Source organism: Lactuca virosa, chromosome 3 (assembly GCF_052849685.1).
Source record: "Lactuca virosa cultivar CGN04683 chromosome 3, Lactuca_virosa_CGN04683_v6, whole genome shotgun sequence".
NCBI classification, from domain to species: Eukaryota; Viridiplantae; Streptophyta; class Magnoliopsida; order Asterales; family Asteraceae; genus Lactuca; species Lactuca virosa.
Window position 1 is genome coordinate 326397463 of NC_136428.1, and position 12844 is coordinate 326410306.

Below are 12844 nucleotides of genomic sequence, written 5' to 3' on the forward strand. Positions count from 1 at the left end.
AAACTGTATCGAATTCGTCGCGCTCGAAAAGTAGAGACTAAGCTTCGTCCATAACTTTCGCATACGAGCTCCGTTTTTGTCTGTCTTTTTACCGTTGAGTTCCTATTAATGAGATATTCAACTCTCATTTAGACCTCGTTAGCCAAAAACCGCTCGAACTAAAATTCGAGTTTCGGGCTGTACACTACTAAGCCGAAACTTCAAAAAATCATAACTTCCTCATACGAAGTCAGATTTGGGCGTTCTTTTTATGGACGCTCTCGGTTTAACGTTTTCTACGACTTTTGTTTAGATCACTAAGGCTAAAAGTCGCTCCATCGTAAATTCACTATTTACGCTTCCCGGTGTCGTGTCGGTTTTGCCGTAAAACTTCGACGGGCCATAACTTCTTCGTTATAACTCGGATTTCGGAGTTCTTTATATGTACGGAAACCTTGAGAAATATTCTTCAACTTGGTTAAGATTATTTATTATAAATAATCTTTTGCCGAAAATTCGTTTTCGACACTCATTGCCTCTAAATTGACTAGCCTGGATCTACGGGCGTTACACCCCCAAACCGGAACGGCAAAAACGTTCGGGGGTGGAGGACGTCATGTCAAGTATCACACCACATGCATCATAGTAATCAAAGTAATAACAACCATCGTATTGATAATATAATATTTACATTATGTTCAAAACATTACTTGAAATATATATAAAGTACAACAAAAGATAAGACGTAAAGCTCCGTCTTCGCAACTCCTGGAAGAGAGTACCTGTCTACTAACGACCCTGAGAATACAAGTGGTTTGAAAAAGTGTCAACATTAAAGTTGGTGAGTTCATAAGTATTTTTGTTATAGAAAGTATATCCTTTATTCTTTTGAAAAGTTCGCCAATTCCTCCAGAAAATCCTATATTTTCTGCTGATAAATGATAAGTAAAACAACTCATGATTGTTCCTTCTACAAGTACTTAGTGAATACAAGTCATATACATTCAGATCGAACAGACAGTCGGCTGTGTGGTTCTGCCCCAAGCCCACAACCAAACAATGAACAGGAAATGAGGCGGAATCCACACATCCCACTATCTGCCGGATCCTCATGTATCTAACTCTGACGTATTCACTAAGTACACTTAACATTAAGTTTAATGACCCTTTAATTTGAAAACGTCCCTTAAGAAAATCCTATATTTTCTTAATAAGTAAAGTGATTGTAGTTAATTCTTCTGTAATCATTCGGTGAATACTAATTATATATAATACAGATCGATTAAACAATTGAATGGGTGAATCTTCCCTAAGCCCACAACCAAACAAGGAACAGGAAATGAGGCGGAAGTCACACATTCCACTGTCTACCGGATCTTTATTGTATATAATCCTAATGTATTCATCAAGTAATTACATAATTAACATTAACGAATCTCCGGTAAAATGGTAACCACAATAGTTCCTTCTATAATCACTTAGTTTATACTAACTATATATAACCTAATATCGAACGGACAGTTGAATGTGTGAATCTGCCCTAAGCCCACAACCAAACAAGAAACAGGAAATGAGGCGGAAGTCACACATTCCACTGCCTATCGGATATCATTTATATATAATTCGAATGTATAAACTAAGAAATTATAGAATTAACCATTAAAGGTCCTTAATGTAATACTAGTTTAATAAAAGTATTAAACCTTTTGTAAATAAGTTTCTAGTTTCACTAACTCTATTGTGAAACATTGATTTCAGAAAGTTCTATCGGAAACCGTTTATCTTCCAACCATAGAAAATCCTATATTTTCTATAAAACCGATTTGTAGTCTTAAACACTCCAAGACCGAGAAGCACAAGTATAATTACCATACTTAGCTTAATGATACCCAGTTTTGTTTATCAGTAATCATATCTGAACATGTAATTACCCTGAAAGCTCGACGTGACGATACTACCCTCCTATGATCACTTAGTACACACGAGTTGTATAATACCGAGATCGAATAGACAGTTGAATGGGTGAATCTGCCCTAAGCCCACAACCAAACAAGGAACAGGAAATGAGGCGGAAGTCACACATTCCACTGTCTATCGGACTTCAGTTTTATCTAACCCTATTGTATATACTGAGAAATCATATAGTTAATATCCCTTGGGAAGTTTGGGAAAAGTATATCTTTATGTAAATAATTAGTTTATACTATTGTGAATATTCATTATAACCATACTAATACAAAGTTAGTCTCGTATAGATCTATACACCAACTCGCGCTCTCCCTTATGAAGACTCTGGTTATAATTAAGATTCGAACGGGTACCCTGAGTGGTACATCGAGTAGTTCACAATCCTGTATTAATTATTTACATAAAATGTAAAACCTTTTTATAATTAACAAGTAATTTTGTAAAATATTTCCTTTCGTTTCATAAACCATGTTTATAAGTTCATTTCCATGTTTTAACCTGGATTTTTGTAAAATAGTTCCTATGATCCATAAACCATACATATTATAGTTTATAAGTTGATTTCTATGACTTTAACAAGTTTCAAGTTCAAATACATTTAAACAGTAAGAAAACATAATAAGTAAATTATGTTTTTAAACACAAGCAATCTTGTGTTTTACTTGTATTCCCCCCCCCCCCCCTTAAAACATTAAAAAGCTTGGAAATTATGGGGGTATGAACTCATCATATTTGAGGGATTCAAATAGAAGATTTGGTATAGATTGGTAAGCTTCCCGAGTGAAATCCCGAAGCACAAACGAGTCCTAATTAGCGTATTATCACACATATATGTATATAGTTAGTGAATATAACTACAAAGGTGTTTAGGAAACAACCTAGGATGCTAGAATAACTCACCAAAAGAGTGTTAGAAGCAAGTTTGAAGGCTGCAAGAAGGGTTCACGGCCAGCTGGGTGTTCACGGCCCAAGAACACCAAGTGTTCTTGAGTTCACGGCCCAAAGTGTGAAGATTGGAAGTGTTTGGAAGATGATTTCCAGATCAAAGTGTGATTCTTACAAGTTTCTAGGAAGATTTTGCATGTTCTTGAGGAGAGGGGAGGTTTTTGGTTGATGATACTTGAGAGAGAATTGAGTATTTGCGGCCAGAAGAGGAGAAATGAAGAAAATTCTGGTCAAATCTATATATATAAGGAACAGTGTGGGACCCGAAGAAGTTCACGGCCCGAGGACCGTTCACGGCCGAAGACGAGATCACGGTTGGAGCTTCATTCACGGTTGGAGCTTCGTTCACAGCCGTGAACCGAGGGTTCACGGTCCGAAGTTGTTTGCGGCCATGTAAAGCTTCTCAATTCCTTTTGTTTTTCTTTTCCAAACTATAACACACTTAGTTAACTAGGCTTCAACACTTATAACCCATCTAATTTTAAGAATCATGGAAGGAATAAGTTTGACCAAAGAGAAATTTTACAAGAATAAAATTTTCGGGTTGTCACAAATTGTCATAACATTTTTTATGAAATATAGAAAGTTCTTAATTTTTTTTCCCTTTTGAGGGTTTCTAAAAACTCACAAACAATGACAAATTTCCATTATTTGAAATCTTGTCTAGTTTTTTAACCGGAGATTGTGGTGGACTTCATTCCAAATCCTCGTAAATTTTTCAATCTGAACTACTTATTAATTTTTATTAAAGGGTCTTGGATCTAATGATATCAAATATTTGAAAATATATCATTCCTCTACATGGTTGAGGTTCAAATCTCATGATAGACAAATATATAGATGTGTTAACCGTTCATAAAAAATAATTATAATAAATAAAATCCCTAATTAATTGAGTTCCAATACCATTATTACACCCCAACGCCGCCGCCGCTATCATCACCACTATTATTTTGAATCGTAAGCATTTTTGTTTTAAAGGGTATCAAAATGAATGTGTGTAGTCTATAATTCCGAAAACACAAATTTAGAATAGCCAAGTCTCTCGGCCAAGTGACAATCGGGTTACTAAACTTGTCTCTAAAAATTTAATATGAAACATTCTTTGTGTGATTTAACGGTGAAAGGGCTTATGATAAAATCACTCGAAAAGAATTGACCCATATTTTATTTCTATAGGGTACATACAGGGCACAGGTAGAGGTGCACAAACAGGTTTTTATTTTTTATTTTTTGGAAACATGATCGGTAGGTAGAGGTGCATAAACAGGTTTTTATTTTTTATTTTTTGGAAACATGATCGGTTTGAGTCAACAAAGTCGAATCTATACAAACCATATTGGAAGAAACCATTTGAAAAAAAAAAAAAAAAAAAAAAAAAAACGACTATTTGAGGCTTTTTTTTTGTCTTTCCCACTTTGTGTCTTGGTTCTTGGTATCAGTTTTTCTTATTTGTTGTTTTGTGTCGACCCAAACAGAAATGAGAGGAGAAGAGCTTAAAGAAGAAAAAAAAAATACACTTTGTTCTGTATGTGTATGTTGCGCCTATTTTTGCAAATTGATAATTGGTAAAATAGGAAGTGAGGCTGAAGTTTAATCAGTAAGAAAATCTTCATAAAATCATTCCTTTTGTACCATACCCGCTGCAAGTTTATCAATCTTTGTCCTGCATATACTAATACTAATGTCTAATAAACAAAGCAAACTACATTTCCATTTTCCAATGCCTATAGTCGACTTCATTGCTAGTGAACAAAAAAAACAACCAAAAACCTCCATTGCTTGTGAACTCTCAGGCTTTACATACATACTTAGCTATATTAACCTCCATTGCTGTATGTTTACGCAAAAGAAAAGTATATTTCTCATGTTGCTTACGTAATTCTGTTAAACCACTTTTGTATATTAACCTCCATCATATACTTCTGTCTTCTGTGATAAAAAAGTATATTAAGCTCCATTGTGCTTACAATATTTATGCATCAAAACATGTTTTTGTCAAATCGGTTTCAATTGTTTTTTTGCCCACTTCTACCTACTGGGTTCCACTCTTAGGTGGGCCTCGGTCTTACTTTAGAATAGGGGTGGGAATCGGTTCGGTTTTTTGGTTTTTCGGTTTACTCGAATAGTTTCTTCGGATTGAAATATTTTTCGAAAACCAAACCAAATCGAATTCAATTTCTCTAGACCAAACCGAAAACCAAATTCTAATTCGGTTTGATTCGGTTTGAAAACCGAGGAAACCAAATATTAACTAAAAAAAATTTCAAACATAAATTAAAATATTTTTAACATAGAAACCTAAAGTTACAAACAGAAAGATCTAAAGTTTCATACGAAATGATCAAGAGAGTAAATGGGTTAAAATGATTTCTAGTTTATAATTAATACTTTTATTTAATATAAAATATAAAATATATTTTTTAATTAATTGATTTATGAAATTCGGTTTTTCGGTTCGGTTTGATTTAAACTTCACGAGACCGAAACTCGAACCAAAAACCAAATTTACAATTCGGTTTGGTCTCAAACCAAACCAAAAACCGAATTTGAATATGGTTCGGTCTGAAATCGATTTCGGTTCGATTTGGTTTTCAGGTTTTTTGGTTCCGGACCAAATAATTTCCACCTCTACTTTAGAAATGGATGTGCTGGGTATTTTTAGCCGAAGGTTTTCCCTTGGTCAACAAAGAGGGCCCATGGAATGTTCCCATTGATATCTATAAGAGCATCTAATGGGTTTCAATTACATCACTTATATCAAATTTAACCAGATTAAAGAGTTGTTTCGTAAATCAACCGATTGGTTCAAATCTCTTAACGGTTAAGAGAAGGTTTCAGTGGCAGTTCCAAGGCTTTTAATTCGTTCAGAGGCTGAACCATGAACCAACTGCACAGAATGCTGACATATTAAGATATGTCCTCTGAATGGTTCCATACAAAGGCTACCAAACAGCCCTCAACTCTGAGTTGGCATCCACTATGGCTTATAGTTAGCGAAAAGACCAAAAGCAAAAACCAATCAATTGTTCATTCTTAGTTTTGTGAAATGTCCAACAAACACTAAGTTTAGTGTATAGTTGCTAACACAAATTCCAAAATGCTAGACCTAATTTGTTATGTGCATGACAGTAGAGAAAAGGGTATTATGATTATGGGAATTTATTTAGAAATTATCCTTGGCTTCTCGGATGACTCCCAAGGCCTCTGCATCAGTTGCATCCACTGGAATTTTCAACGCGCTGCGTATTGCTTGACTTGAAGTACGCAAGAAAGGATTACATAGCTTTTCCTTCTTTAAGGTGGTTGGAACCTGATCCACAAAACCAATCATGGTCACAGATGCTTAATTAATAGCAATCTTCTTTAAATAATTTGCTTACTATTACACTATAGCATCCTAGTTTAAAATTTTCAGGTAGATTCTTAACAGGGTAATTTTGTAATGTAGTAATCGAAAGAAATGAAAGTATGATGATGTTTATAATACACAAATAAATATAATAATAGTTTGCTATTTCATGCATCTAGCCCAAAAGAAAAGCATTCTAAATAAAGAAATTACAAGTATGATGTTATAATACATACCCATGATACAGCAAACAATTACTTTTAAGAGTAAAAACTATTTTAGCAAAATACAGTTTTACACAATCCAAAGAAGCAACAAAAAAGAAGTAGAAAACATTCCATATTTAAAAAAAAAAAAAAAAAATCTATATAAAGTATGTTACTATTGTGGGTGTAGAATATAAGTATATTGCAAATATTAGTAGTGAGATTAAAGTACGTTGCTATTATGGATAAAAAAAACATAAATCAAAATAACATTACCGTGGGCAAGTGTTTTTTCCTGAGATTGGCTATGTTGGCTGCATATGATTGTAGCTCCAAATTCCCAGGCTCAACAGCTAATGCAAACTTTGAATTACTCTGTATATACAAAATTCTAACTGTTAATTAAATAAACTTACATGCTTCATAAATGGTGCACATGATTTTTTTTTTAAAATAGCAACATACTTTCTTTCTTTTGTTGATTATAACTCCCTACTTTGTTTTTTACTATTATAGCATTGTACTTTGAGAAATCTATCCATTATAGCAATTTTCATTGCTAGAATTGGGTAGGTTTTTCAAAGTACAATGCTATAATTAGGTAGATATTTCAAAGTGGATTGCCTTAATAAGAAAAAAAAAACTAAAAAGTACACTGTTGTAATTAATAGAAAGACATGAAAGGAGGATGCTACAATGTATATTTCTTGCGTTTAGGTCTAAAAGAAAACATGACTTACCAATGTATATTCATGACCAAAGTATATATTTGTGTCTTCTGGCAACAATGTTAGCTTTTCTAGGGACGAATGCATCTGATACACAAAACAAAACAGAACAACTTTTAACAGTTATGTTATGCAAATGCAATGCAGTTGTATGAAGGCTAAAAACGGGAAACTAAATCAACCCTAATTATGGTGTCTAAATAACAATATGGAACTCTAAGAAACATATATCCAATATGTTTATGCAAAAGCTTACTACAAGTGAGATTTAAAGCAATGAATTAAAAGTAAAATATGTAGTAGTATGATTACCTGTTCAGGTGTTCCTTCGAATAGTTTGCCACATGATAAGCTGAATAAAGTGTCTCCAGTGAAAATTACACGAGAGGCTGGAAAATAGAAGCTAATATGGCCTGCAGCCAAACCATACAAACCAAGAATTAACAATTTGTTACTTACACATATTATCCTTTCTTTTTCTTTTTTGAGAAAAATTTGTTACCTTGTACAATAATCCTATTTTTAACCACATACAAATCTATTACTATTTAGTATTTACTACAACCAGCAGCATATAAAAAACTATGTATAAATTTCTATATCCAAATAATCAACAGAGCAAATTGAGAATGAGGAGGGCATTCACGTCTCTTTTGCATATTAGATAGACCCATGACAAAAAAAAATTCACCCCAAAGATTACTAAGGCTGTTTTTGTTACAAGGTCTGGACTAGATAAGTTTTCAGAGCAATTTTTACTAAGGATGAGGAGGGCATTCACGTCTTTTTAGAAAATTGTACTTTGTATTTGGATTTTGGATGCCTTTGCTATAATCAGGTAGATTTTTATCAAGGATGAGGAGGGTATTCATGTCTTTTTACACACAATCTGGCAATCAATTGAGTAGCTAAGCAAAGTAATAGAAAAACCTTTGGTGTGGCCCGGGGTTGCAATCACATGCACCTCATGTCCAGCAAACATCCATGTGTCACCATCATTCAAGCTGATATCAATTCCAGGTATTCTATCCTTGTCTATATTGGATCCAATTACCTGAAAGATCAAAGATTGCAAACACATTATAAGTAATACAGAGATGATATTAAAATAACTATATAATTTTAAAAAAGAATTAATCACCTAAACATTACCTTTGCCCCATACCTCGCTTTCAAATCCATATTCCCACCAGTGTGATCATAATGATGGTGAGTATTTAAAATGTAGGTGAGATTTCGATTGTTCTTGCTCAAGGCATCAATTATTGGTAGAGATTCTGAAGGATCAACAACTCCAACTGTTCCAGTATCTAAATCATGCAAAAGATATGCATAATTGTCCTTCAGACATGGTACCTAATATAAGGACACCAAAAAAAACTTCAAATAAATATATACAATTAGTGAAGAAGGAATGGAAATATGGAATGGATAGGTTAATGAAAGAAACAAAGGTAATGGAATGAGTCATTACATTCCATTATCATGTGTGGTTGGCTTGTAGGAATAAAGAAATAAAGAAAACGGGTATAATTGTAATTTTTCAATCCATTCTGATTCTATCGGACAAAACAAAGAGATTTCTTTTTCATTCTAATGAAATCTACAATTACATTTCTTCTCTGATCTCTTAAGCAAAAACACATAATAAAGAAAATGGATTAAAAACAAACTGCATATATTCATGAAGTGAAAACTCACTAATTCAATTTGCAATGATGTAGACATGTTGGAAATGCTACACAAATGAGAAACACCAAGAGATCGACTCACGCCTCTCAATGTTTTGAATGGAAATGAAAAGAGCTGCATAAACCCATACATAAGGTTTTTCCTAAGGCATAGTTGCCTTATACCTGGCCATACACAGACCATTCTTCTCGCCTATCACAATACAAAACAATCAATAAGCTTACAAAATAAAACTTTAACAAAACACAATGTGTATATGAATTCATTAATGCTAAGGCATCTATGATCTATCCATTCTATGATTTCTATCATATTATTGGGATAATGTAACTACTTTCTGGTATTCCCTCTTTTGATAACTAAAACAAAAGGCAAAAAGTAACTTACCTTCTTTTCCCAAACATTATCCTGAAGAGGCATAGTTCCTAAGTTGGTTGATTCAGCTTTTTTCCAGTTTTGACAAATTCTTCCTGAACTTTCCCCTAGCTTTTCTATATGATTACTTTCTCCTTTCATCTTTTCCCCTCTCGTAGATTCTTTCAGAGTGATTCACAGACAATGTTACATCAGAGTAGCTACTTGCCAAAATTAGATCAACAAACACCCTAAACCCTAACGCTAGAACAGTTTTACTTGATATATGCACATGAAAATTTTATTAAAAACAACATATGCAGTTGAAATTTACGTAGCAGCTTTAGAACATCGCGTGTAGGATATGCATTCCTCTTAAATTCCCAAAAATATTCTTCCATAACAATGAATCGGTAATTTAGAGAATCACAATCTCAAGTACGCATGACCTAAAGATATATTCCGCATTTAATATTCTAAATCCAAATCCCAATGGCGATGATGAAGTCGATTAAATAGACAACATATATGTATAAAGCGCAACTGAAATCTGACACTGCGAATATCTATGATCTTATACTTTACTAAGCGATAAACAACAATCCGAATAAATCAGAGAATGAATTTAGAATCTTGAAAGACGTGAGAGTATATACGAAATTAACTAAGAACATAAATGAGAAAAGGTGAGGGAAAAATGAAAGAAACCTCGGAAGAAGGGAGAGCAGCCATGGCAGAAGGTACTAGTGATCTACAGAGCATTTGCATTTTTTTGTGCGAATTTTGCTTTTGTAATCAAGCACTACCCCAAGGCGAACAGAAAGAAACGGTGAACAACAGACGGGTATGGGTTAACATTACATAGAGTGCTTCGACACCACACCATCCACGCGTTTTCTTTTCACTTTTAATTTAACTTTTTTTATTATGACAGCATACCTTTTCTATTTTTAAATTAGATAAATATAGTCTATGTATTTTAATCACTGATGGTGGTTTAATCAAGAGGGTTATAATATACGTCTCGTTTTCATGTCTTCGTATCTTTTTTTTTTATATAATATGTTTATTATTATTATTATATTATATATTTAACTTATTTTTATATTCAGTTAACAATTATAAAAAACATTACTAGCGTTTGTATATGAACCATAGAAAGTTATTCAAATATTTATCATATTTAAAGTACATCTATCCTAAATATTATTTTTTCAGTTATCAATAAGACAACAACAAATATATTTTTATTTAACGAGACGTGTATTTTATCTAACAGTCTAACTCATCAAGTTTAAATTGAATAGTGATTTTATTGTCACAGTGTTCTAAGTTTTAACTACTAAAACAATTGTACCAACCGCAAAGGAGCATTACGTTTTGCGAGTCATTTGGTATTTTGGCAAAGACCTTGAGCGCACACTCGCGAACGATGGTTGTGAAAGCAATAATGTCTCACGAATAGTTGTCAATAAAAGACCGTAAGTTGTTCACTCGTTTTTCATATAAACATGAGTTCATCTAAGTTGGTTCTAATAGCGTCTAAAGATGGTATTTGACATTAAGAAGAGAAATATTGATATTTCATTATGTATGTGAAGCGATGACGAGTGTTGAAGAAAACAACCGAAAGGACTTGGAAAAGAGTCGGATACTTAATTAATTGTTCTCTTAAAAGAGCTAAACGAAAAGGTGGAATGAGTAATGGTACTAAGAAAATAATTAAAATGACAGAAAAGTGGATTGGAGATGCGGATAAAGAGATTGACATGCTTATGGCAGAACGGACCGTTAGGAAGATGTTATTAGAATTAGAGAAAATTTTGTTAATCATGAAAAAACAATGTATATGTTACAATTTTCAAAGGTGTAGCCGGAAATAAAGTTTGTTGTTAACTAATGTAGCATTTACTACAAAAATTATAAAAATTATTGTTTTACATAGCAATGCAAATGTACTCACAACACTATTCACGGTGTTCCCATATAATCTTAGCCAAACACATACGATAATCCTAATATTTGTTATTTACATTTTCTTTTTCATCACGAATGATACATTGTTATCGTAGATTCTCGAGAAAATTAATCTCAAATTGTACGTTGGTGGGTGAAATACTTCTCGTGGTAGTTTAAAATATCTTTTAAAATCATTGTATTTTAAATTAAAAGGTTTTCAGAGTTAAAAATACAGAAAAACAAGTCCCAAACAAGTTAATTTGTTAAAAAGCACAAGGTAATATCAACTAATTTCAAAACATGGTTCGAATGTTACCACATAATTTATGGCCTTCAAGATATATTCGATACCTTCTAACAATAGTTTTTTAGTGATAATACATTATATTGACTTACAAAGAGTAAGTAATGATGAAAATTATTATCACTCAAGTCAAACCTCTAAAATCAATTCAAAACAATCTAAGTCGACTCTAAAGCATTAATAATCCAAAGTCTTGGGTCCATATGACCCAAAATTCAAAGTAAAAGGGTGTATAACCCATATTTCAAAGTCAAGCGTCTAGTAACACGTACTCTAAAGCCAAAGGGTATATAACCCATATTTCAAAATCAAGGGTTTAATAAAACGTACTCCAAAGTCAAAATGATTAATAACTTATAATAACATGTACATCAAAATCATAAAGCCAAAAATGGTTAGCTAGACCAAATAATTATCAATAACTCGATGGTTTTAAAGGGCATAATTTTACAAACATATAACAATAATGAATACACATTTATCCCAAACTCGAGTCAAACTCAATAATCCAAACTCTCAAATATAATGATGGTTAAATGATCCGGACTCATGAGCAATGAGCACAAAGCACAACCCTCATGTTGTCCATTCTACAAATCTATATATTATGAACCATCACACTAGCTACAAAAGGGGTAGCTAATGTAACACTTGTTTCCCGATCTCTAATATGTAATTCAATCAATACTTGAGTTTATGGATTGGTATGTCTCGAGATGCGACCTTGGGGTTGGTCGTTGTGCGACCTTTTAATGAAAGTCACGACAAAACTAGTGTTATGTGCGACGTGACTCAGTTGTTAAGTGAAACCCTAATTCCTAGTCTTTGGGCCCTATTTAAAGGCACTAACTCTTAGGTAGCGTGTGGTTCATATAATGTTTATAAAGGAATTGGAATTTGTTAAGAAATTGGAATCTATCAGGAAATGTAATCCAATTTCATATTTTGTTTGGTTGCAAGGAATATGATTTGAATCCAATTCCATATTATGTTTGTTTAGCAGGAAATTGGATTAGAATAATATAAAATAACAAAAAATTTATTCTTGTATTTTTGTTTAATTTTACTTTATTTTATAATTATATGTAAAGATATATTATATAAATAATAAAAAAAGCAATTTATGGTGGTCGTGGTGGCAGCATCAGCAGTGGTGACAGGTGGTGGTGATGGTAGCGGTGGTGGTGCTTGTGGTGGCGATGGTGGTTAGTGGTAGCGATGATGGTAGTGGTTGTAGCGGTAGGTGGTGGCGGCATATTGGAGGCAGTGGTAACGATGGGTGGTGGTAGCGAAGGTGGTAGTGATAGTGGCGGTGGGTGGTGGCTTCGATGGTGGTGGCGATAACGGTAATGGTGGT

The 12844-nt window shown here is 33.2% G+C and overlaps 1 protein-coding gene across 2 annotated transcripts; it reads right to left on the reverse strand.

The window, feature by feature from the left end:
• Positions 1 to 5900: 5900 nt before the first annotated feature.
• Positions 5901 to 10082, reverse strand: LOC145167385 (hydroxyacylglutathione hydrolase 2, mitochondrial-like). 2 transcript variants are annotated; one of them, XM_079086579.1, is made up of 9 exons: positions 9933 to 10063; positions 9258 to 9406; positions 8880 to 9062; positions 8331 to 8534; positions 8109 to 8232; positions 7491 to 7591; positions 7191 to 7265; positions 6727 to 6825; positions 5901 to 6205 (listed from the first exon to the last, which is right to left on the reverse strand). In XM_079086579.1, exons 2-9 carry the CDS (start codon positions 9384 to 9386, stop codon positions 6059 to 6061), a joined length of 1062 nt encoding a protein of 353 aa, XP_078942705.1. In that variant the 5' UTR covers positions 9387 to 9406; positions 9933 to 10063; the 3' UTR covers positions 5901 to 6058. The 2 variants fall into 2 exon arrangements, with proteins under 2 accessions (XP_078942705.1, XP_078942706.1); XM_079086580.1 differs by lacking the exon at positions 9258 to 9406 and having other exon boundaries at positions 9933 to 10082.
• Positions 10083 to 12844: the final 2762 nt, after the last annotated feature.

What these genes read in the sequence shown, in the direction of transcription:
- LOC145167385 (XM_079086579.1), bottom strand. Translation starts at nt 9,386, where the DNA reads ATGAAAGGAGAAAGTAATCATATAGAAAAGCTAGGGGAAAGTTCAGGA. An exon ending in AAGCGAGGTATGGGGCAAAG is followed by an intron (nt 8,233 to 8,330) that starts GTAATGTTTAGG and finishes TTGATCTTTCAG; the next exon opens with GTAATTGGATCCAATATAGA. An exon ending in GGAAAAAACACTTGCCCACG is followed by an intron (nt 6,206 to 6,726) that starts GTAATGTTATTT and finishes TTTGTGGATCAG; the next exon opens with GTTCCAACCACCTTAAAGAA.